Source organism: Sinocyclocheilus rhinocerous, unplaced genomic scaffold, assembly GCF_001515625.1.
Source record: "Sinocyclocheilus rhinocerous isolate Xijiao unplaced genomic scaffold, SAMN03320098_v1.1 scaffold1534, whole genome shotgun sequence".
Lineage (NCBI taxonomy): Eukaryota > Metazoa > Chordata > Actinopteri > Cypriniformes > Cyprinidae > Sinocyclocheilus > Sinocyclocheilus rhinocerous.
The window spans coordinates 542244-568805 of record NW_015638992.1 but is presented as its reverse complement, the minus strand read 5'-3'; the positions used below and the strand labels follow the sequence as shown (position 1 = coordinate 568805).

General features: G+C 34.5%; 1 protein-coding gene across 1 annotated transcript in view; it reads left to right on the top strand.

Annotated features, from left to right (window-relative positions):
• The window catches only part of LOC107750929 (potassium/sodium hyperpolarization-activated cyclic nucleotide-gated channel 2-like), a 59143-nt gene extending 36827 nt beyond the window's left edge, over positions 1 to 22316 (top strand). Inside the window, exons 5-8 of the mRNA XM_016566509.1 lie at positions 14059 to 14205; positions 15381 to 15621; positions 20327 to 20491; positions 21739 to 22316. Coding sequence (XP_016421995.1) covers positions 14059 to 14205; positions 15381 to 15621; positions 20327 to 20491; positions 21739 to 22316 — 1131 coding nt within the window. The remainder of the gene's footprint in view (positions 1 to 14058; positions 14206 to 15380; positions 15622 to 20326; positions 20492 to 21738) is intronic.
• Positions 22317 to 26562: the final 4246 nt, after the last annotated feature.

Here is a 26562-nt window from a genome sequence, read left to right as displayed (position 1 = left end):
GCGCGGCTTCAGCGTTCCTGCTCGGCCAATCGTTTAGCAGCTCTGTTACCATGCAGAAAGATTGGTGGAGGCAACGGAACGCTCTGATTGGTCGCTTTGAAAGAGAGGGATTGCCTTCCGCCTATTTTAGCCAGTAATTTGAGGCGAGTGTATATCATCAAGTGGAGGACGGGCACTCGTTGCGTATATACGATTTATGCGCGTGTGCGCACGCAATATTACAGTGTCTCTCGGGACGAACTAAAATTGATGAGGCGGCAGATTAGTGTCCTTCCAGTGTCCTCGTGAAGTTGATGTAGGTGTGTGTGTGTGGCGCACTGTGATTCTGTCCTTGAAAGTGCCGTAATGAACTGATGGGAGCGAGGGAGGGAGGGAAATAGAAAGAAAGACAGACAGAGAGAAATAGGGGGGTTGGGAATAGACCTGTAGGGGTCAGGGACGAGTGACCTGCTTCAATTCTCCTCTTGAACCGCCCCTTCAGTTTTAAAGTGACAGTTCACACTGCAGAAATGATGTTCTTCTTTAGTATTTTTGTATTGTTTTCCAGTACAAATATCTTAACGTTCTTAAATCAAGATACATTGACTTGAGAAGTAAAATGACTTTTGAGTTTATGCTTAAAGCAATAAAAAAATATCTGTTAATGGGGTAAGAAAATCATTGTTTTCCATTTGAATTACGTTTATTTTCTCACTAACAGATATGTTTTTTCTTGTTTTAAGCATAAACTCAATTTTTATAAATTTTTTTAGGAAGCGAGAAGTAAATGTATCTCAAGTGAATGTATCTTGATATATGATTGTTTAGATATTTGTACTGTAAGACAAGACAGTGCACCTTTTTTAATGTACTTTTATGTCTCACCTTGAGCAAAGAAAATGTGCTATATAAATAGAAATGTATTATAATTATTATAATTATTATTTATAAATATACAGTACTGTTCAAACGTTTGGGGTTGGTAAAATATTTAAAGTTTTAAAATAAGTCTCTTCTGCTCACTAAGGCTGCATTTGTTTGATTAAAAATACAACCAAAACACTAATATTGTGAAATGTTATTACAATTTAAAATAACTGTTTTCTATTTTAGTATATTTTAAAATGTAATTTATTCCTGTGATACAAAGCTGAATTTTCAGCATCATTACTCCAGTCTTCAGTGTCACATGATCCTTCAGAAATCATTCTAATATGCTGATTTGCTGCTCAAGAAACATTTCTGATTATTATCAATGTTGAAAACAGTTGTGCTGCTTCATATTTTTGCAGAAACAGTTTTTCGATTTTTTAGGATACTTTGCTGAATAGAAATTTCAAAAGAACAGCATTGATTTGAAATAGAAAGCTTTTGTAACATAAACGTTATCATGTTATAATGTAATGAAATGCATCCATACAGAATAAAAGTATTAATTTATTTTACAAAGCAAACTTTGGAACAGTAGTGTATTTTCTATGATTATCTGCTCTCCATTAAGCCACTCAAAGCATGCATGATTTTCTTTCTCTAAAGTAGATATTTAGCAAAAAAGGACAAAATATGTTTCAATCAACATGAGAGTGAATAGATAATAAAATCTGCATGATTTTCATTGTTAAGGCAATCTGTATCTTCATTATGTTGAGACTGTCTGTGCCGCTCTGCACCTGAAACCCGTACCTGACCTGAATTGCTTATGTATGACAAAGATACAATCACAGACGACGTGACTCATCACACTCTGCTTTCAAGTAGGAAAAATGTATGCAGACATGCAAACCGCTACTGTTATATGAAGCATATGAAAGACTGTCATCCCTCAGGACCCCTCGAGCTCAGACTTCAGCTTCTTATGAGAATTGATCATCGGTTGATGAAAGAGCGGCTGGTTTCGTGGATTGTCTGTTATATCTTTCTGTCTGTCTTTGCCCCGGGTGTGTTTCGGACACAGACAGTCCTGTGAAATTTCATGCCGTGTTTCTTACAGCGCCGGAAGAGGAAGGATGACACATACATTTATATGATTATGTGTCCCTCCACGTATTTTATATTGAACGATGCCGCTTGATTTACGTCATAGCTGTGAGCTCGCTCACATTCAGCTCGGCTGCTGTTTCTGCTCAGTGTGTGTGTGTGTGTGTGTGTGTGTGTGCGAGCATTGCTTATTTTTATCGCCACTATAAAAGTGTGTTGACGGAGTACTAAATCTGGAAGGCTGGGAAGCGGTCTGGATACTAAAATAGATTGACAGAGCCGGACAGATTAGAGCAGGTAGAAGAAACATGCTGCTCTGCTGTCCCGATGCGATGGAGACACAAACGCGGCAATAGCTTTCTTAAAATAAGATGCTTCAGTCTGATAGGCTGGATTTCAATGCTGTTGCAATGGTTTTTAGATGTGCACATCCCAGGAAATACAAGTTGTTTTGACACTGAGGGTGTCTGTCTTCAGACCTGTGGGTAAAAAAAACTTGAGAATAAAATTTTTCTTATAAACTATTTTAATGTTATTTCACAGAATGCTTAGTCAATACATATCTTTTTTGTCTTATCTCACATGATTCATTATGATATGCTTTCTACTTAAAAATTAGTTAATAGATGGATTCGTCTGAAAGAAGAAAGTCATATACACCTAGGATGACTTGAGGGTGAGTAATTTGTGGGCTAATTTTCATTTTTGGGTGAACTAACCCTTTAAGATTTACAAGTGTGTGTTGTGTTAGAGAGCTCATGAATAGGATAGTACACATTTAGACAGCCTGTCGTTTTATTTATAATATTTGAGAATTTTTGTAGGAATTACACTTTCTTACAAACATTTTATAATTTGCCTTTAGAACTTCCATATTTTTTTTTTTTTAAGAATTTCTAAATATAAATCTCAGTTCATTTGTTCTAAATCTGTGACTAAGTTGTTACAATGTTGCACTTTCTCCTTGGATCTGTTCCAAATTTAAGTCACGTGTGAGCCAGCCGTTCCCTCACTGGTCAGAGAGATATTTCATGGGCATCATTTATTTTCAGGGTTTTGCTCATTGCATCATTTCCAGATTTCAAGTACAGGTGCTGTTTTGTTAAATAATTTCTATTTAGCAGTTTGAGGAGGAATTCGTGCTGCGTCTGGAAAAGAATATTACAATGCTCCTGTTCCACAGAAGTGTCATAAAGCATTTTCAGAGGAACAGGCATTTTATTTGCTCTGTGTAACAGATTTCTTTGTTTATACTGTCACTTTCTCATTGTGCCTTTAGAGACACTTACTTCATTAGCAAATAAATAGTTTAAACAGTTAATCTACCGTTTCTGAAAGGAATTAATACTATTATTCAGCAAGGATGCATTAAGTTGATTAAAAGTGACAGTAAAGACATTTGTGACCCTGGAGCACAAAACCAGTCTTAATTCGCTGGGGTATATTTGTAGCAATAGCCAAAAAAACATTGTATGGGTCAAAATGATAAATTTTTCTTTTATGCCAAAAATCATTAGGATATTAAATAAAGATCATGTTCCATGAAGATATTTTGTCAATTTCCTAACATAAATATATCAAAACTTAATTTTTGATTAGTATTATGCATTGTTAAGAACTTCATTTGGACAACTTTAAAGGTGATTTTCTCAGTATTTTTATTTTTTGCACCCTCAGATTCCAGATTTTCAAATAGTCGTATCTCGGCCAAATATTGTTCTATCCTAACAAACCATACATCAATGGAAAGCTTATTTATTCAGCTTTTAGATGAAGTATAAATCTCAATTTCGAGAAATTGACCCTTATGACTGCTTTTTGACCCTTTTGTGCTCCAGGGTCACATTTATATAATGTTGCAAAAGATTTCTGTTTGAAATAAATGCTGTTCTTTTGAACGTTCTATTCATCAAAGAATCCTGAAAAATAAAATGTATCATGGCTTTCACAAAAATCTGAAGCAACACAGCTGTTTTCAACACTGATAATAATCAGAAATGTTTCTTGAGCAGCAAATCAGCATATTAGAATGATTTCTGTAGGATCATGTGACACTGAAGACTGGGGTATTCAGCTTTGATCACAGGAATAAATAGCATTTTACAATATATTACAACAGAAAACAGCTATATTAAATTTAAATAATATTTCACAATATTACTGTATTTTGGTGAGACTTTCAGAAACAGTCAAGACGTATTGTAATTGCAAAGCCTTATTTTCCTACGTTTTTAGTCACTGTCGTCTGCCGGTCTGTTTTTGAGGAGTAAGCTATCAGTTAAACCCCTAAGCGGCAGGTGAAAATGAAACAAACTGTGACTGATCTCTTTGTGCGTCAGTCAGAAGGTTTGTTCCTCTCCAAACTAATGGTTCTTAGCCAGAATAAGCTGCAGTGTGCGTTAGATACTTTGGCGATAATTAAGAGTCTGGTTGTGTGACTCTAAGTCATGGATCCCCGCTGCTCCAGTGCTCACAGGGGGTCTGAAATATTTTTCAGGAAATAACAAGAGAAGAATTTCAATTAGCCCTAATGCCTCTTCTGCTATTGTCATGCATTGTGTTCTTTGATTGGGCGTCGAGCTGAAACTCTCTCTCTCTTCTGCAGTCAGCAGCTGCCACTGTCGCAGACTGACACCAAACCGTATCTCTCGGGTTTCACTGAGCTTTCCTTACCGCCCGCTGCTGCTCTGAACAGCCTGAGGAAACAGGCATGACAAATATCCCAAGATCTTCTCTCTCGCTCTGCTTCTCTTTGTTGCTCTAACCTTCTGGAATCATTCGTCTTCTCGGTGCAGAACTGCCTAATATCCGTAATCACCTGTGATTCTTTCACTTCATCCATTAGCGATCTCAAAATATGCTAGAGTTTCCGTCTGTCTCTCCCCATATGGGTGGGTAAACATTGAGTCTATTAAATTAATGCAGTACTTCATCAGTGTTGTTTTGCGTGACTGATTTGTTCTCCCCAAGGATCTCTGGCCTTCAGGATGAAACTGTTCCTGGACAGAGACGTCAGGTTCTCGAGGGATTTTTCACTTTGGTAAAGGGCTGGTGTCCTTTCACTTCTGTTGCATCGACACAGACGCAGTGGTTTCTTTGTAGTACCTTTGAATACTATATAAATGTTATTCATCTAGCTGACACTTTTTCCAAAGCGAGTTAGTGTACAAATGAGGAACATCACAAACAATTTGTCATAGGGATGCACCGATACCGATACTGGTATCGGTATCGGGCCCGATACTGGCCTCCTGTACTCGTACTCGTACTCGTTAAAATGCCCCGATACCAAACGCCGATACCACACAGCATGTGATAAGCGCCATATTTAAACAAAGAAACACTGACAACAGACAGCAGAAAGGAGTTATGGATGTCTACTACGAAGTAAAAAATTTACAAATGTAATAAAAATATAGGTATCGGCATCGGTATCGGCAAGTACCAAAAATAAAAGTATCGGTATCGGGCGAGTACTGGAAAAAGTGGTATCGGTGCATCCCTAATTTGTCATAGAGCCAACAATATTCATAGTGCGCAATGCCATGTTTATAATAAAAAAACAGATGAGTAAACAAGCTAGAGAAGAGCAGGGTTATTATAGTAAACTACATTTACAACAACATTATTACGTACCTTACTGCACGTTTCGCGGCAATTTCAAAGTGAAACGTCCAGTGAGTGGCGCTAAAACACGAGTTCAATACGTGACTCTGGCACGTATTTGTTACGTTGATCTTCATCACTGAAGTGCAACGCCGTATCGCGTGAGCTACCGAGCAAACCTACTGAATTGGAAAACTCATGCATATGAAGCTGGACTCTAACTTTCAAATGCATCAGTTTTCAAATCTTGCAGCATGTTAAAATTGTTTTGAATTCATTAGGCTACATAATATTCCTCAAGTAATTATGTGAAAATTAGGCTTTAAAACTGTGGACCTGCAAATCATACTTTGTGTGAAAAGGAATAAAAGTTGTGGGAGTTTTACTGCCTCTAGTGTTCATTTCAACTGGAAACTGCAGCGATTCGTATGTATAAGTACGTTATTTGAGTTTTGCAGAAATGTAGGAAGAGCCACGTATTTCCAATAAGCCTATGTTGACAAAAACACAATAAAAAATTACTAAAACTTTAAAAACATATAATAGTGTGAAATAATATATAATAGTATATTAAATAAAGGTAACACGTTAGTATAGGGACCAATTCACACTGTTTATAGTTGCTTATTAGCATGCATTAGCATGTTGGCTGTTTATTAGTAATTATACAGCACAAATTCTGCCCAACCCAATACCTAAACTTAACAACTACCTTATTAACTATTAACAGTTAATAGTGACTGGACCTTAAAATAAAGTGTGACCAAAATGAATAATTTAGTAAGGGCTTCTTTTATGGCTGTAGGGTAGTTAGTGCTTTAAACTAAATTGTCAGTCCTACAGTAACTCCACAACTACACATGCAATATACAATACACACAAGATATAATAGACTACGGAATATGATTAGCAGATCAGTTTTGCTTTTAAATTAAAATTTTCAGCCCTTGAGTTCATTATAGATGTTAGATATACAGCATTTGTGACCCGTGCTGGCAAAATGAGTCCGAATGCGCACAGGCTAATTTTGAGCTACAGGCAGAAAAATTGAAATTTTTTTTCACAAAAATTAGTTCATTAAGCCCTTATCTAGCGATCCCAATGCTCCAAATAGTTATTATAGATTATAGATAGGAGTACCTTTTCTCCGTTCGCTTCTCGCGCTGATTGACATCCGAAGCGCACACATAAAGAGGACAGACACTGACGGCGCTCAATCCCGATACACATATACACAGATTTACAGTAGGCTAAGTATATTTAGGTATTCATATTTAGGCATTATCTTAAGTGAATGTTTGGGGAACTGTTGGGGAAAAACATCAGATGTGTAACTTTATATTAGATCCGTGCATTAATATAGGCCGTCTGTCTCAATGTTAATCAACCAATAAAAGACGGAATCACTCGCTGCTCTTGATTGAACTGCTTTTGTAGTTTTAATAATCAATTTATTTGTAATGAACACAAGTGATTTTTACATTTTACTATTTGTTTTTCTTGAATGCTTTTGTTTAGATGTAAAATGAAAAAAGTAATACACTATACACTTGTTTCTTTATTATATTTGTTATTTTTTTGCATCGGTTCTTATTTATAACAACAAAGAGAAAATAAAAAATAGCTATATTGTGATTATTAATCTAGTAATGATTATTAAGAAAAGAAGTGGGGGAAAAGATGCAACGTTGCTGGGTGATTTTGCTTTGGAACCTTCAGAAACTTTAGATCATTTTTTCTCTAAATTTACTTTGCTGACTCTATCAACTTCAAACAGGTGTAGCTCAGTCATTTTTCCGTCCAATTCCAACAAATCCTGCATCATTTTGAGGGTCTTTTAATAGAGAATGAAAATAAAAATAACTCATTTTTGAAAATTTGCTCATTGTGGCTCATTTTGCCAGCACAGGTCACATTTGATTATGACTGCATCACATATGACCAAAAATAAAGTCTGAGATTCTCCAAAAGATGGTTTTGGGTCCTTAAAACTTAATGACTCTTTTTTTGCTGAATAACAGTGACACGGTCTTTTTCTGGATGAGTTGAGACTCTGTTGAGGCGCTCGAGGGCAGGTTTTCTTTGGCTCCGGCTCACTGTACCTGCAGGTAGAAATGTGCTTCGTAACGTAATGAGGTGATTTATTCTAGAATCAGTGCGGTGAATAATACATCTCTGATCCCAACCTGAAATTAGACTTCTTCATCTTTATTTTCAGCAAGAGTACACCAGGACTTCACAACACACACACACACACACACACACACACACATATACATAGTATATACAATTTAGGACTATTTAGAATTTTAGATCAAACAATTTTTAAGATCATGAGAAACAAATTCATGTGCCTCCAATTTTTTGACTAGTACACAATATCGCAATATTCAAATTTGGAATAATTTATGCCACACACACACACACAGCTCGGCTCTCTGGTTTCCATTTATCTGAGATGCAGGGAATGAGGGACCAGGGTTTTGTTTGCTTTTACCAAGGCTGGAAAATCTTTAGGCAGGAATCAATATACGGTGCCCTGTGATTATAATACTGTTATTTAGTCAATTTAGGCTGTTCTAAAACACTGAGGTTGAGAATGAGAGTATGTGGGTGAATGTAACCACTACATTTTTTGAAAGAATTTATTGAATTTATTTGTTAAAAAATGCAGTAAAAACAAGAATATTGTGAAATATTATTACAATTAAAAATAACTGTTTTCTATTTGAATATGTTGTAAAATGTAATTTATTCCTGTGATCAAAGCTGTATTTTCAGCATCATTACTCCAGGCTTCAGTGTCACATGATCCTTCAGAAAGCATTCTAATATACTGATTTGCTGCTCAAGAAACATTTCTAATTATTATCAATGTTGAAAACAGTTGTGCTGCTTCATATTTTTGTGGGAACCGTGATATGTTTCATTTTTCAGAATTCTTTCATGTATAGAAAGTTCAAAAGAACAACATTTATCTGAAATAATAACCCTTTTTAACATGTTTGATCATTTTAATGAGTCCTTGATTAATAAAAGTATTAATTTCTTTTATAAAAAAAACGAAACTTTCTAACGGTAGTGTCTATAAACTGAAAAAATATTGAACAGAAAATCAAAAATGGTGCTGGTAATTTTCTGCCAGGACATCATCCATTAATCGGAATATTTCCTTTAAAGGTAGGGTAGACGAAAGACACGCCTCCCTCAAAACACATGAACGTGCTCCGTCAGAGCAGAGACTAACCTGCGACATGATCAGAGATGGCGTTGGTGGAGGGTTGAATGCAACCAAACATTTTATGGTCCTACACCTTCCACAGATGATATAAATACATATAAATAAATTTAGAGCACTTAACTTAGTGATTGCTATCGGGATGTGAAGAGGCTTTCAACCAATATAACAAAAAATGTTTTTGAACCAAATCACCTACCCTGCCTTTAACCCTAAAACACAACACAATGCATGATTGATTTCAAAATATGTGTAAAACACCTATTAAAAATCAAAACAGAAAACTCTGTCATATTAACACAGTGGATAGGCCCTATTTTTACTATATCCAAACATTAAGTTTGAGCAGTAGCAACAGTGATACTTGCCTTACCAAATACAGCTATTAACTTAAAACAACACTTTTGATTACCATATTCCTATACCATGGTATTTGAAAAGGCATGACAAGAATACCAGAGTATTACCATCACACTATTGTCCAAAAAATGTGACGTTACGATGACTTTTCTGTGCTATATTTTTATGGTAATCCTATAGTCTTTTTGTAACGGAATGGAGCTTCTCGTGTTCTAGATGCTTCCCGTGTTCTCTTGAGTAACCAGAGCGGTGCGTGTGATCTGTGTGCTATTTCTGGCGGTGAGAGGATGGTCCCCGTCCTGTCACTGGAGCAGTCAGCAGTCAGAAACACTCAGTGCAATGCTGCAGATTTAGAGCATGTCTAACAGAAAGCCTGTTTATAAATACACACACACACACACACGCTTTTGCAATTTTTTGCAATTTCTTTTTAATAATCCAAAACACTGAATCATTAAATTAGGTAATATTTTGCAAATCAGTAGAGTTTTTCTGTAACCTTTGTTTTATTTACAACTTTGAAAAATTATTTTTTTACAACGTATTACTAAGAGAGACGTATAAATGAAGAGAGATTTGGACGATTAAAGAGTGAGCACTCGCTATTAGAATTATACCAGCAGTTAAAGCCATGAAAACAATGATACTCACACTTGATGTTATGATGTTATATGGAACTAATGGAATATGGATTTCTGCTCTGAGATTTCAGACTAGCCATATTCATATTTTCTAGCAATTTCAATTCACACACACACACATTTACTTTGCTAACCCTGATCAATGCATGAAAAAAAAACAATGCTTTTGCCTATAGCGTCTTGCATTTTACATTTTAAATGCATTTGAAATACTTTAAAAGCTTTTTAAATAGACTTTTATTGCTTTACATTTCTATTAAAAGCTAATTAGGTGGCTATATTTAGATTATATTTATACATTTGGAAGACACTTTTATCTTAAGTGAGTTACATTACAATAAAGGTTTGCATTTTATCAGTTTATTATGCATTTCCTGGAAATCAAAACCCGGAAAAAAAAGTCTAGCCCTAAAAGAAAACGCCGTGCTTTGCTTAAAATATTTATGAATCAGTTGTTCTTTGGAGGACGTCTGCAGATGTTGAAGGCTTTGTCCGAATTAACTTTGTTCCCACAGTACAGTTCAGAGTCAGCAAGATTTTTCTGAAAGACATTAATAATTTCTGTTTATCAAAGAATCCTGAAAAAAAAGTAGTTTCCACAAAATATAATATTATTTAATATAGTATTCTATTCTAATATTTAATAGAATATTTTATTGAATAATATAAAGCAGGAAAACTGTTTTCAACACTGATATAATAATCAGAGAAAACTGTTATTTTAAATTGTAATAATATTTCATAATTTTACAGTTTTTACTGTATTTTTGATCAAATAAATGCAGCCTTGGTGAGCAGAAGAGACTTAAAAAAAAACAAAAATGGAAAAAGTGTGCTCTTTTGACCTTAACCACCTAGCAACACCCTAGCAACCATCCACAACATTCTGGCAGCAAGTTTTACGTGATCAAGCTCTTCAGAACAGGTCAGAAATATACTATTTCTTGTTTGTTTGTGTTCAGATCTATGTCATATGTAATACTATAAGAATCCCCCAATTTTCCTGTGGTGTTACATGCTAAACCAGTGAGAACAGTGGCATGTCCTGACTTGTCCCTGTCCGTAACCTTTCACACCGATCGGTAAACGGCTCCATCAACGGCGACTCAGTTTTCATTTAATTTGGCTGTAAATGAGGCGAGAGAGGATGCAGTCTGACGTCACGCAGGTCTATCAGTCCATCTCTATCACATTGCTTTCTTCTGACTTGCCCATTAAACACAATTTTCTTTATCGGTCTATCAGTGAACCACTTAGATCAACACTGCTGCTTCTTCAACTGAAGCAACTTCAAGCATCTGGATCAATGAAACGCTGGGAGAAGCTGTTTCAGGTTATAGATCCACTAGAGGCTGTTCAGAATAGTCCAGCTGATGCACAGAGGAATGTTTTCCAACACGTACAGTATATGACACGCTACAATACAGTCCCTCATAATGACAATGAATATGGGTCTGGAACCCCTGTTTTTGCTACTGAACCTTTATGAGGTCGTTTCAATAGCCCCTGTTGTCATTGATGCTTTGTTCTGTAAGTTCTAAAAATCTAGTACATTGAGCTCTGTTATTTCAAAATATCTAAGACATTTTTTTTTTTAAATCTCTGGAGGTACTAAAATTTTAAAATCTATATAGAACAATGTTATTTCAAAAGATTAAAGAGAATTTTATATATTTATTTATTTATATTTTAATTTCCCAGGGTTCTAAATTTCATCTAGTACATTTAATTCTGTTATTTTAAAAGACCAAGTAAAATTAGATTTTTTTTTCTAGTACATTCAACTCTTTTATTATAAAAATCAATGATATTTGTATTTATTAATTGTTTAATTATTGGAGGTTCTAAATTTCTAAAATCTAGTACATTGAACTCTGTTATTTCAAGAGGTCAAGGACATTTTTGGAATCCCTGGAAGTTCTACCATTTTAAAATCTAGTATATTGAACAGTATTATTTCAAAAGATCAAATAGAATTAATTATTTTTATTTTCTGTTTTTTAATCTCTTTATTTTTGAATCTCTGAAAGTTTTAAAGTATTCTAAAATCTAATGCATTTAATTCTGTTCATTCAAAAGACCAAGTGAAATTAGATTTTTTTTTATTTTTACAAATTTTTTTGAATCTACGGAGATTCTACAGTATTCTACAGTCTAGTACATTCAATTCTATTATTTTAAAATGTTTATTTGTTGATTGATTTTTTTTTAATCTTTTCTAAAAATTCTAAAATGTAGTACATTGAACTCTGTTATTTCAAAAGATCAAGAAAAAAATTGTTTGTTTGTTGTTTATTTATTATTTTGGAATTTCTGGACTTTTATCTCGTACATTGAACTCTGTTATTTCAAAAGATCAAGAAAAAAAAATGTTTGTTTGTTGTTTATTTATTATTTTGGAATTTCTGGACTTTTATCTCGTACACTGAACTTTGTCGTTTCAAAATATCAAGGAAAATTATTATTGTTATTGTTATTTTTCAAGCTCTGGAAGTTCTAAAAATCTAAAATCTATTCTATTGAACTTTGTTAGTTCAAAGGATCAAATAAAATGTTATGTTTTTCATGTGACCTCCTTTTAAAAGCAATCTTTGAACACCGTTGACCCGGCGCTGGTGCTGACAGATGCAGCCCACTTTCATGTTCGTATGAACGTTGTGGAATGAGAGCAGTAGTGGGACCTTTATAAAGCTCAACACACAGGCAATTATTCTCACAAGTGGTTCAGGGACCTTTACAGGTGCTCCACAAACGCCTGCGTCAGCAGATGCAACAGGGAACACACACGACTGCAATGCTAACGCCTCCGCTCTGACCTGCTTTCTTTGTTTTGCCTAAATCATTCCATCATTACTGTTCTCTTTCTGTCTCCATGAATAACGCAGTTTGAGGGATGCTTGGCTCGTTAATGTTAACTAATGATCTGAGGCTGGGATTTGGGGGTTGCACATTGCTTGAAGAACATGGGCCTGGATTAAAGCAATGAGAGAAAACACGAAAGTTTTTACGCTGACATGGATGTTTTCCAACAACCTGTTTGGCCCTTTAAGAAAGTAAACTTGTTGAAAACAATTTTTCACCCTCTTACTAGGTCTTTTCACGGGATATTTTTCCCCCTGTGCTTTAATGAAGATTTCCAATCTAAAATGAACATGCCTTATGAGGTGGAAATGACATGTTATGAATAACTCACCCTCTGTTTTGCTATTTCATAGCATTTTATGAATTCTAAATGAATGCGGTTAAATAATATGGAATAATATGACATAATTACAGCTTGATCAAATTATATTTACCTATTTTATCTCTCATGTTTTATCCCAAGCTCTTCCCTGACACAGTTTTTTCTTTGTAACAGTGTTATTTTAGTATCATTGAGATCCTTGAGTTTTAAAAAAATATTTTGTATTATTTTTATTTGTATATTTTCATTTTATTGCATATATATTGTTATGTTTGGTATATTATATATGCTTTATCAGTGTAAATGTAGGTGTATTTCATTTTTTGAGTACTCTATGTTTTGGACTACAATGATCTGGACTTGGCAAAACATGCAGTAGAATACAAATGACTGAAGAACGGTTAATCATCAAGAGTGCTGAACTGTTATTTGTCCTGTGATTTTCTTTGTCTTTGTTCTCCCCTAGCCTCATTTTTCTTGGATATTGATCAGCTGTTACAGTGTGTGTTGAATAACCTTGGCATGGCTCGTGTCTGTAAATGTTTTGTATTCCAGAGGATGCCAGTTTTTTTGGATGTTTAGTCAATTTGCTTGTGTTGAAGTCCTGTGGAACTCGTGCCTTGCTTTGAAATGGCTGTGTCACAATTGGCAGTCTTACTTAAGTTTAAAGCAGTGTTATTTTACAGTTATTTATATACTATTACAGATTTTATTAATATTTGAATTTGCATTTATTTTTCATACTTTCAGTTTTAATTGTATTTATTTTTATTTTTTAATTATTATTATTATTATTATTATTATTTATTTATTTTTTAGTTGGAAACTGTAGTGATTCAACTTAAACTAAATATTAGAAATGTTGCCTTGGCGAAATAAATAAATAAAATGAAATAAATGTATATTTTAATTTATTTCAACCTTATTTCAGTTCAATTCAGTTTTAGTTAATGATAATAACACTGGTTTAAAGAACTGACATGATACTATGCATTAGTGCATTACTACTGAAAGTGCTCTAGATGAAAAAACATCCTCATTTTCTTTACATTTCTGTCTTTTTGTCTCTGCAGTACAAGCAAGTGGAGCAGTACATGTCCTTCCACAAACTTCCATCAGATTTCCGACAGAAAATCCATGATTACTATGAGCACCGTTACCAGGGCAAGATGTTTGATGAAGAAAGCATCCTAGAGGAGCTGAACGAGCCGCTCAGAGAGGTGTGTGTGTGTGTGTGTTTGGTTATCTGTGTGTTTGCAAAGGTCTGTCTATGTCTGTAAACATCTGTGGAAAAAATCTCCCAGAAGGCCCTGCAGTTTTCGCAGAGCTATCCAAAACAATGAAAGCATGCTGAAGCGGGAACGGCTTCCAAACTCATTTGTGTCACAGTAAACAGCTAAATCCTTTCTGTGAATGCCTTCCAGCTTTCTCTGCATTTAATGTAACGTAAAGCTCCTATAACAAACATTCAGCTACTTATGAATAGATGTTTATGCTCTAATGTGATCCTTTGTAGCTGAATTGCACCAAGAAATGTGCGGGTCAAATTTCACCTCATAATCGAATGATATATTATGTTACAACAATTATATATGCATTGCAACAAATATACTATATATTTGTATTTTTGTTTTGTTTTTTTCAGTTCAAATTGATGCTGATGATTATTATTATAAGTCTTTCAGATAAATGATGTTTTTTTTTATATAAGCATAAATGAAATTCAGTACAAAAATGTGTAGGTTACATAATAAGTTTATTTTTTCCCATGCAAATTATCATTATTATCATTGAGATATTTATATATTAATATTATTACATTTTCCGGTAATTTTTTGTCTTTTATAAGCATTAATTAAATTGAAATAAAAATGTTAGAATAAACATGTTTATTAAAATATCATAGTATATACTGTATACTATACACTATTATGTACTATAATAAGTATTTAAATTTTTTGTTTATTATTATTATTATTATTAAATAATTACAACAAATATTAGGATATAATATACTATAATAATAATTTTCATTTTCTACATGCAAAATATTCTTCATAACATATTTAAAAATAATATTAAATAAATAAATACATATTTTAAAATAATATGAAAATAACACTGAGGAAGGCTTTGAGCCGAAACGTTTGTGTCTTTTCCCATCAACGATGAATGTAAAATAAAACGAAAAAATAAGTTTTCGTGAGTGCGGATCATGATCTCCTATACAAAATAATATTAAATAAAATAATAAATGTATTTATTATTTATTTATTTATTTACCAAACATTACTTGACAGTTTTCATGTGATTCGCCCTTATGTTTATGCAAATGTTGTGTATGTGAGATATGCATATTTCTCTCACCCTCTGGACCTCTTTCCATCCGTTTCAGGAAATCGTGAACTTCAACTGTCGTAAGCTGGTGGCCTCCATGCCCCTGTTCGCCAACGCCGAGCCCAACTTTGTGACAGCCATGCTGACGAAGCTCCGTTTCGAAGTCTTCCAACCAGGCGATTACATCGTCCGTGAGGGAACCATCGGCAAGAAGATGTACTTCATCCAGCACGGCGTGGTGAACGTGATTACCAAAGGAACGGTTGGCTTGAAACTTTCCGACGGCTCCTACTTCGGAGGTACGATGCCACTCAAATTAACCTCATAAAGGAGATGGGAATTAAACCATCACTTCACTTAATTAAACTGCTCAAATCCTTATTGAACCCCATAACATTTGAAATCATTTAAGCCAGATATGGTGTGACCTCTTCTATTTTAGTACTTTATACGTATCTTAATTATATCGACGGTAAATGAATTGAACTTTAAAAGCACATTCGTGTTTGCAGTCAACATTTTTTTACTTTTACTTCTGCATCTGAACCGGTCAGACCTTGATATTTAGATCTCATTGTGATTTAAAAGTCTAAATTTAATCACTTGTTATTCTCTAGCCAGTTTCTGACATAATTTAACAGGCTACTTGTATTTTCTCAATATTTAAAGGTAAAGCGCAGCCATTTCTGCTGCACCAAACTGAATAGAATTTTCAAATAAACAGAGCAATGTTTTGAATGCACCCCAGTTTTTACTCTTCAGGAAGTGGTTTACTTACAGTAGTTTCTGAAAATCCAATTTGCAAGAGAGACAGGAATTTAATATTAAAATGATATGCTTTCCAGTGTCATCTTAAGACTAAGTTCACACTGAAAATGACAACTATAGCTTTTACTATATTCACAACACACACCGCACAGCACTTTGTTATCCTAAGTGTGCATTTCAGTTATTTTCTGTGCACATAATTGCAGTCGGATGATTTTGATTGGCTGTTGATGTTTTTATCATATATCAGCTGGAAAAAATAGCTCTGCAAGTGATTCAGACATATCTTTCTTCCGTGCCGTTATTGTGTAGTTATGGTGTGAACCTGCTATTCTCTTATAGACAATGGTGGTTAGTTATTGTTATAGTTGTTCTTAAGGTGCAAAATTTCATACTTTACACAGAAATTTTGCATGTGGGTGAAAAAATTTTCTATGCAGTTTTTGCAGCAGATTCAAGTCTGTCAATGACACAAAAATTTAGCTAATATGACCACCAGTTATTTTTGTTGACCAAATCTAAAACTAAAACCATAAAAATGATTAATAATAATAATAATAATAATAATATGTTTGTTACTTGAAATAAAACAAACCTCAACTGAGATAAAGTATTTAAATAAATAAAAAAACTTAGAATTATTTACATTTGTAATTTAATTTCTCATCTTTATCTACTTTAATATGATGTACTAAAACTGAAAATACACACACACACACACACTTATATATATATATATATATATATATATATATTGTTATTTAAAATAAAATAAAATAAACTTCAACTGAAATAAAATATTAAAAAACACAATTAAAAAATTAACTATATAGACAATGTAATAAATAAATAAAAACAAATTAAACTAATGTTATTTATTTAATAAAAATGAACAAACTAATAAAAATTGCACAACTTTACACAAACGAATAAAAATTAAGTTAAGCTTGTTTATTTGTGACATTATAAAACCAATGAAAGCATTTTCGTTTTTTTGGTGCGGACAGATTACGTTTTGCTGAAACGTGTCACGTTGCTCTGTTAGGAAACAGTATTTGCATCTTAAGTCGCAATAGTCTTCTGGAAAGTGAACTGTGATGGTTGTGAGCTGACGGAGAGATCCAGAGAGAGTGTGTGATGCTGAGGAGAGGAACACGATCCCTCTGCAGCCTTAAAGACGCATGAGTCAGCCGATCTCAGCTGCAGAGGGCAGGAGGCTCTGGAAGAGGCTCTCGGCGCGTGATCTTGGAAAGGTCAAAGACGAACTGATGTCTTGTGTAGCCTGAGATCAAGGAAGAAAAGAGAGAAGCCGCCTGATGCTGTGTGTAGAAGGATCAGTCTCAGTATTACCACGGGAAAACTGTACTGTTGTTTTCATAGCAAAGACTTCATGAAGTTCTCAGTCGCGCTTCAAATTTGTCTCAGGTGTTTCTTTTCAAATTCATTTGGCAAAATTTTTATCATGCAGTAAGGGATCTCAAATAGATGTAAAATGTCACCTCAATCAAATAAAAGGCCAATTATATTTTTAATAAAATTTTGACATTATTTTCAATTTAATGGATAATGCAATTTGCAATTTTGCAATTGCAATTTTTAAATGTTACTAACATAATAGTAAATATACTAACATAAATTAGGCAAAATTAAAGTCAATTTATTAATTTAAAATTTTTTATTTTTCATAATATTTTTTGACAGATTTAATGTAATTAACCCTTATGCTTTATGTAAATTATAGGTCTATAAAATATTAAATGCACCTAAAAATTAAATAGAAGTAATTATGTTTTGAATAAAATAAAAACGTGATTTTTTATATTTTGACATTATTTTCAGGACAAGCACATTTCCCTCCAAATACTCATGACCATATTGCAAAATCATTTTTAAAATGTCAATTCTCTATTTTATTTTTTATATTACCATAAACCCAATACAACAAATTAATTATATATATATATATATATATATATAAAATTATTATAATAATAAAATCTGTAAAATCTTGTTAATATTTTGCATTAGATTTTTATTTTTATATTTTCTGTTTTCACTTTAATTTTAGTTCAACTTTTAGTAATTTTGTTTGTGTGGATTTGCCATTTTTTTATTAATTGGTTGAATTTATCGATTTTTGTGTATTTAGCTTTAATTATTTTAGTAAAACTACAGTTAAACTGAAACAAAATGAGAAAAATTGGAACTAGCTGAAATAGAATTAATTCCATTGAATTTGTATTGTATTATAGTTACGGTTTATTTTAAGTAACATGAATGTTTTTTTTATGGTTTTAGTTGATTATAATAGTCCTGATTTGCTCTCCATTTTTTGCGAGACTTTTCTTCGTTGCAGTAGCATTTGTGTATGCGTTAATGGATTTTAAAGGTGTATAGAAAGAACAAATTAGATGCAAGTGAGGTTTTGTGCTCATGTGTTTGTCCACACAAGAGGTTGTGTGTGTGTGTGTGTGTGTTTGTTCACCTTTACGCTCGTACCTGTGATTGTGGATTTAATTTACTGCCTTTGGTTTGATGAATGACCCCGGCTCCGGATGAACGCTGCTGGATGACGAAGTTCCCTAAAATGCACCAAGGCTTCCAAGGTTGTGAATTGGATTTTCTGGATTGATTTGAGGAGCAGACAGGGAAATGGACCGAACACACAGAGGACCCTGATGGAGCAGCCAGTATTACCAATCAAAAGTTTGGATTGATTTTTTTATGTTTTTGAAAGAAATCTCTGCTCACCAAGGCTGCATTTATTTGATAAAAATACTGTAATATTGTGAAATATTATTACAATTCAAAATAACTGCTTTCTATTGTAATATATTTTTAAATGTAATTTATTTCTGTGATTCAAAGCTGAATTTTCAGCATCATTACTTCAGTCTTCAGTGTCACATGATCCTTCAGAAATCATTCTAATATGCTGATTTAATTTTTTTTAAAAATAAATGTACAATGATTGTGGATTTAATTTACTGCCTTTGGTTTGATGAATGACCCCGGCTCCGGATGAACGCCGCTGGATGACGAAGTTCTCTAAAACGAACCAAGGCTTCCAAGGTTGTGAATTGGATTTTCTGGATTGATCTAGAGTGCAGACAGGGAAATGGACCGAACACACAGAGGACCCTGATGGATGGGTCAGGACGTAATACACAGAATGACGCTGAATGACGTTTATTATCTTCGGAGGCTATTATGGGTTATTTCTCTCCCATCCTGAGGAGCTAGATGTTTCATAGTTGTGTTTAATATTACAGTTTTTATTGGGTTTCTTTTCCCCTTCAAATAATGGCAGACTTGGTATGGAAGATTGTTTCTGCCGCTGAATAAAAATAAAAGTAATTGCAACTTTTTATCTGACGATTCTGACTTTTTCTCACAATTGCATGTTTATCTCTCGCAATTCTGACTTTTTTTCTTGCAACTGTGACCTTATATTATGCAATTCTGATTTTATAATCCTATAATTCTGAGAAAAAAGTCAGAATTGAGAGGAAAACATCATAATTGCAAGAAACAAGTCAGAATTGTGAGTTTATATCCCACGTTTTTGACTTTATTTCTTGCAATTGTGAGTTTATGTCTTGCAATTCTGAGAAAAAAGTCAGAATTGTGTGATAAAAAGTTGCAATACCATTTTTTTTCAGTGGCAGAAATGGCCTTCCATAGCTTTGGTGTGCAAAAGAGACTTAAAGTTTCAAACCTGTCTGACTTTTTTTTTCTGTGGAACACAAATGAAAATTTTGTGGGGGGTTTTGTTCATACAATGAAAGTCAATACGTTTGAGCCCCAAATGTTCTTCAAAATATCTTTTCGTGTTCCACAGAAGAAAGAAAGTGACAAGAAGGGGAGTGAATTATAGCAGAATATCAATTTAAAATAGAATACGGCAAAGTATTTTAGCACTGAAATAATTACACCCTTCATTTTTAAGACATGAGAGCTCAATAAAGCAGGAATATATTCACCTCTTTGTAATAAGCATTCAAATCACATACTTTTGAATGAAGTCTGATAAAGTTTAATTACTTTCCGCAGGCAGATATTTAAATTCACACCCTGTTCAATGGAGGACTCTTCAGGGTTTCAGTTTTCGAGCAATTTAAAAACACTTGGCATCAAGAAAAGGTCACAAAGTTCCTTTCCACAAGAGAACGGCACTATCGAGATGTTTTTGAATCATTCCGGTGCTCTTGAATCTTGTTTTTTCCTCTCTGTCAGAGATCTGTCTGCTGACGCGGGGCCGTCGTACGGCGAGTGTGCGAGCGGAGACCTACTGTCGCCTGTATTCGCTCTCCGTGGACAATTTTAATGAGGTTTTGGAGGAGTATCCCATGATGAGGAGGGCTTTTGAGACTGTAGCCATTGACCGACTGGACCGCTTGGGTAAGCGAAACCTTCTCAAAGAACAATAATGTGAACATTTCAATGCCTTAAAGGATTATTCAGGGTTAAATACAGCTTAAGCTTTATGGATGCCTTCTGTGTCAACATGATATTGACTTGTTGAAAAAAACTACAGAAAACCTGTTAACAGTAATGCACTTGTCCTATTAACTTCTAATGTGAATGTTCCGGTGGGTTTAAAAGCAGGAATGTGGAATCAATCTCACTTGTTACAGTAGGAACACTTAGTACAGTCCTTTAACAGGGTAACCGATAGATACTTAAGAAATAAATAGGATAAATAAGTAAAAGGTTAAGTCTTTTATTGCTCAAATCTATCATTGTTTTTAATAAAGATCCTGTGGATTCTGCATAACAACAGGAAAATTGCTCACAGCAGGCGATTTGAAATCCGACTGTTTTAAATTCACTGCAGTAAATGTGTTGTTGAAAGCAGTGAGTTTACACGAAGGCGGTTGTTTAATGGCTGTGCCGAATGAATGCTTTTAACTTCTGTTAAAAAAATTATAGTGTATAGAAAAATTATGTCATTAATAGACCAGCTGGTTGTTGGAAGACTGGTGAACCATCCTGATCCATACCTATTGTCCTATGAGTTGTAAAATTGTATAAATCATCAGTTTAAAGTTGGACTAAAGAGCACTAAAAAGGTGCTATAGTGAGTTTTCTGTTACTTTCTATTGTCTATACGTTGTATCCATTTGAATAGATTTTGTTTTTAAATTGTGATTCAGTATGTTTTCTGAACATATTTTTTACTTGAACAAAATAATAATAATAATAATAATAATAATAATGAAAATTCCACATGCTACATAATTATGTGAAATTTACATAATAGGCATGAAACTCTGTTTTTGTTCATTATAATAAATGATTTCATCAATTATTTTATTATAAATTAAAACACAATTATAAAAAAAATTAACTAACATATTAATGTATTTATTTGATAATATTTCTTACAATAAATTTGTTGTTAGCATTTTTATAGAATTACAGTAAGGTTGACGAATGTGGTCATCACTACCATTTAAGTAAAAATTGGGGGGAAAATGTGATTATTTACTGTCTTCCTGCCATGTTGTAAAAAGGGTCCAAATTTTTATAGATTTTTTTTTTAGAGTTTTTGAAATTTGGGAAAATTCTGTACTTTTCATGCTATGTTAATGGAATGCAAAAGTGTACTGTACCCATGGAAAATGACAATTTATCTCTCATTGCAGGAAAAAAGAATTCCATCCTAATGAACAAAGTGCAGCACGACTTAAACTCCGGCACCTTAAACAACCACGAGAATGAGATGATCCAAGAGATCGTGAAGTATGACCGCGAGATGGTGAAGCTGATCGACCAGCAGCGCCCGCGCGCCATGTCCATGACGCCCTCCATCCCCGGCGGGTTCTTTGCTCCGCCTGGCCAGTCGCAGGGCAGCAGCTCTGCCATCGCTACTCTACAGCAGGCGGTGGCCATGAGCTTCTGTCCCCAGTTCGGTCCTATGGTGGGTCCCAGCACCATGCAGTCGCCCCGGATGGTCCGACGGTTCCAGGTAGTGCAAAGCCTTGCTAGCCCGGTGACGGTTTCTCCTCAGCAGTCTCAGCTGGGGCTTGGCGTGCTCGCCGGCGTCGCTATGGCCAGTCCACCGGTTCAAAGCCCGCTAGCGGCAGCGGGAGGACGAACTTTCCAGTACGGGAGCGGCCCGACAGTAGCGGGACCGGACTCGGTTATACGCAAGAAAGATTCCATAGTCAGCCTTCCTGAGACGGACTTCACAGCCAGATCCCGGCTATCGTCCAACCTCTGACGAGAACTCTGAGACTCTTTGCGATACTTTTTGTGAGTCACAGTTCGTTCTTTTTGCTCGAGTCCCGCGCTCGTAGGGTGGCTTTTCATAGGAACCAAAGGGAGGGCGTTCAGACAGACTTAAGGTGTGGTCACATTTACCGAAATTTTGCGGGCGAAATTAAGTCGTTCCAATAGGAATCCGTACGATCGGGAGTGTCGCACACAGTTGGTCTTTTGAATTCACCACGTTGACCAATGAAGCTGCATGTTTTGAGAGTTCTGTGCTTTATACATCACTACGCTGTTGACGAATTTCGCTGAAATATCGCTAATGTGACCTCACCTTTACCGCTACTAGATTTAATGTCTCCGCTGCGAATAGATTCACGAGGTCAGATGCCTCGCTAGTGTAGCTAGTGCCGCCCCTGTACAGCTTCGGATGCCTCTTAATATATTTGTCTTTATCGTCTCGAGTGAAAGGGAGAAATCCTGTCGTGTGTTACTGTGGTGTTTTCCGTAGAGTTCATACAATGCAATCGGGCGACTAGAAAATCAGGGACTTGCAAGAGATGACAATGATGAGATCTGACGCTTCGCGGAAGTGTTTTGGAACGTCTCCATTCTTTCTGTATAAGCTCTACTTGTAGCAATCTAATTACTTGTCTTTCACTTTGTTGTAAAATATCGATAAAAAAAAAAACAAGTATTATGGACCGCTGGTCGATCTTATATCTTAATGTAAATAAAGAGGTAAAAAAGGGGAAAAAATAAGTTCTAATAGAAAACACACAAATTGTATTTACTCGAAAACCAAAGTTGAGCTTGAACACAAGTTTTGGTTGTGTCTGTGTCAACTGAGAAAAACAAGTCAAACGAAAACGTCCTCTATTTAACTGCCTTGATTCCGAGTTTAGAAGCCATATACATGGTCTGTGTGTGCGTGTGCGTGTGTATTTGTGCACATATGCTTATTATACGTTTAATTTATAAAACTGTTTGATCGAACGGGAGTGTAATGCTTGCATTTTTACGTGTCGATAAAGGCAATACTTCACTGCATCGGGATTGCACTTAGAGTCGAGACTTGAATGCAATGGGTCGTTTAAATTAGCAGGCAAACCAAAATAATCATGCTGTTTTTTGTGATCCATGCTGATCTGCACATGCAATATAATTCTGCAATATTCTCGCCCTGCCTTTTATACGAAAGCTTCATATCGCAATAAGCGATATGAATAAGCAATTGAATCAACGTTATTCAGAGAATGTTTGAAACCTCGTCTTTTAAGGCACTGGATAAGGTTGTGCAGCTTTTGCAATATGTTATGAAATTTGTCCTCGTTTTCTAAAGTTACATGTATTTTTTGTCACTTTATGTTTGGGGGTCTACGGTAGTTGCGCGTTTCAGTGATGGAAACAGGTTTTGTAATGTGTTATGGTTCTCTGTGTTGATTTTTATTTTATTGTTGGGAAGTACTACAGTCACAATAAATAGAAAAATTCACAATTTTGAAAAGGTCAAAGGTCAGAGAGGTTGGTTATTCCAGTGTAGACCTTAAAAAATGGTAATATTTAATTAAAAATGTAATAATATAAAAATAAAAAAGACAATATTAGCTATATAATGTAATATTATTGTAAAAATATAATATATTCTATATCTATTTATTTATTCTATATTTTACAGTTAAACAGTGACATTTTTATAACATTGTCTGTTGTGTTAAAAATAGATCCTGATTTGCACAAATTACTAAGTATCTAAAACATGCTGCATATTAATGGCCTGTAAACGTAATACAAAGTTTGTGCGTGGGCTCAGTTTGCAGGCCTGTGAGCGCTGGCTGAATCGTTGATTTGTTGATTGCTTGTGAACAGATGTAAACTATTGGGTTGATTTACAAACTTGTCTCTTTGCAAGAATGTAGTTGTTTGTTTCATTGTCAACTGCTGCAGATTTTTCTCACTTGAACTTTGAAAATTGTAAATATGACGCTGTAAATGATTTTATGTGCAAACCAGGGCAGTAACGTAGGAAAAATGATTTTAGAAAAACAAAAACGAGATTGGTGCATAATTGGTTTTGAATGTTTGCCAAGTGGCATTATTGATGTGACCTGAATATTAACAACTGCCATGTAAATAGATCAGTAATAATTCATGCAAAATGGAAATTGTGTGTATTTGCCGATTATTTGTAGCGATCACGTCCTAAGTACTTTAATCAGATACGTCTAGAATGCTTTTCAAAGTCTTGTTTCTCTAAGGGTGATCCATTTGTGGATTATATTAACACAAAGCACACTGTGTCCCATTAGCGCCCTCTATAGGACAGGTATCATCACATTCCCCAGTTGCATTGGATGATTTTGAGATTGTGGGAGTTGTGCGGTTGAAACAGGCAGCTTAATCAATTAAAACAAAAACAAACAAACATTGACAAGATTTCCTGAAACAACAGCGTATGGATTACTATTGATTTTACAATATATAGTAAGCCTGCATTTACACTGCTGATATGCACAGATCAGATCATGTTGCATGCATGTTTGTGCAAGGGTACATACACAAGCGATCTGATCTGGGTCACTTTCAAATGTGGTTCTGAATCTGAAATGTGTCTGGTCATCTGGTCAACATCTAAGCACTTGTGTCCAGTGGTCTAAAATCATCACTTGGTGCTATGCTAAGATTAGTGAATGCATTGGAATTGCACCATTGCCTGTTGTGTCTTAAAGGAATAGTTCACCCAAAAAAAATTAAATTGGATGAATATTTGCTCACCCTCAGGCCATCCAAGATGTTTGTTTCTTCATGTTTCTTCATCAGAACAGAAATGTTGCAATACATCACTTGCTCACCAATGGATCCTCTGCAGTGAATGGGTGCCGTCAGAATGAGTCCAAACAGCTGATAAAAACATGTGTTTGTAAGAAACAAATCCATCATTAATCCATCATTTTTAACTTCAAACTGTTGCTTTTGAGTCCATAATCTATAATATCGGTTCCTTTAATTAAAAAGGTGTCTCGTCTGAATCAGGAGAGAAATCTGCACAGTTTACAAGCCCAAACAGTCCAAAACAGTTCTAAACTAATATGTGGGTGGATTTTGATGTGAGAGACAACAGGAGATGGACTCATTCCCGTGGAGGAGGTGTCATTATGGACTTGTGTTTTGGCCAGAAGAAATTATTTTAAAGTTAAAACGACGTAATGATGGATTTGTCAGAGGATCCATTGGTGAGTAAGTGATGTAATGCTAAATTTGTCTAAATCTGTTCCAATGAAGAAGCAAACTCATCTACATCTTGAATGGCATGAGGGTGAGTAAATTTTCATTTTTAGGTGAATGCAAACATATTAGATCTGTGCATTAGGCTTTGCATTGTAAAGGCAGCACAACACCACATCCACACTGGAAGCAGATTTTTAAAAAAAAAACATAACTGGTATAAAATTAACTTTTAATGGAACATCACAAATGGGCTTTGAAGTAATGGTCAAACATTTAACCCTGTAAAGCCTGACATATTAAATAATAGTCAGAAATTTTGGAGAAAGCAAAGCAGTTTATTGAACCTTTATACAAAATATACATGTATAAAAAATATTAAGTCACATTTGATACATTGGGCTTATGTGGCTCATAGAGTATGATACTAGTGACAATATGGAGCTCTGTTTGATTCAGAGGCTCAAACTGAGCAAAAATATGCAATTTGGTGCAGATGCTGATATTTATACGGCAAACATTATGATAATAGCTTGTAATGTAAATCAATGAGATCTTTATAACAGTATAGCAGACTACTTGTCTCTCAATAATATGTCTTATAAAGATAATATTTAAATGCATAGTTTGATAATCAAAACATATAATGCAATGCAATACAATGATGACTGAAAGTTGAACAAATAAACTTTCCTCAAATTATCATATTTGATACTCATAATTTAACATGATTTTTCTAAACAGAATTTTAAAGAATTATAAAAAGAGAAGCTAAAAAAGTCTAAACTATCAATCAGACGATAGAAGGCATGTAGTAGACTGTGTGCAACAGGTTTAACAGCGTATAAAATATTACACAGTAGGCTTTATAGTGTTAAATGCATAGGTTTACATTACTTTTATGCATTTTAGGCAGATGTTTTCATCCAAAGCAAGTTACATTGCATGCATTTGATCAGATCATGCATTCTGGGACTCAAACCCATGACCTTGGGTGTTGCAGCGCCATGCTGTTTGAGCAACAGAAATGA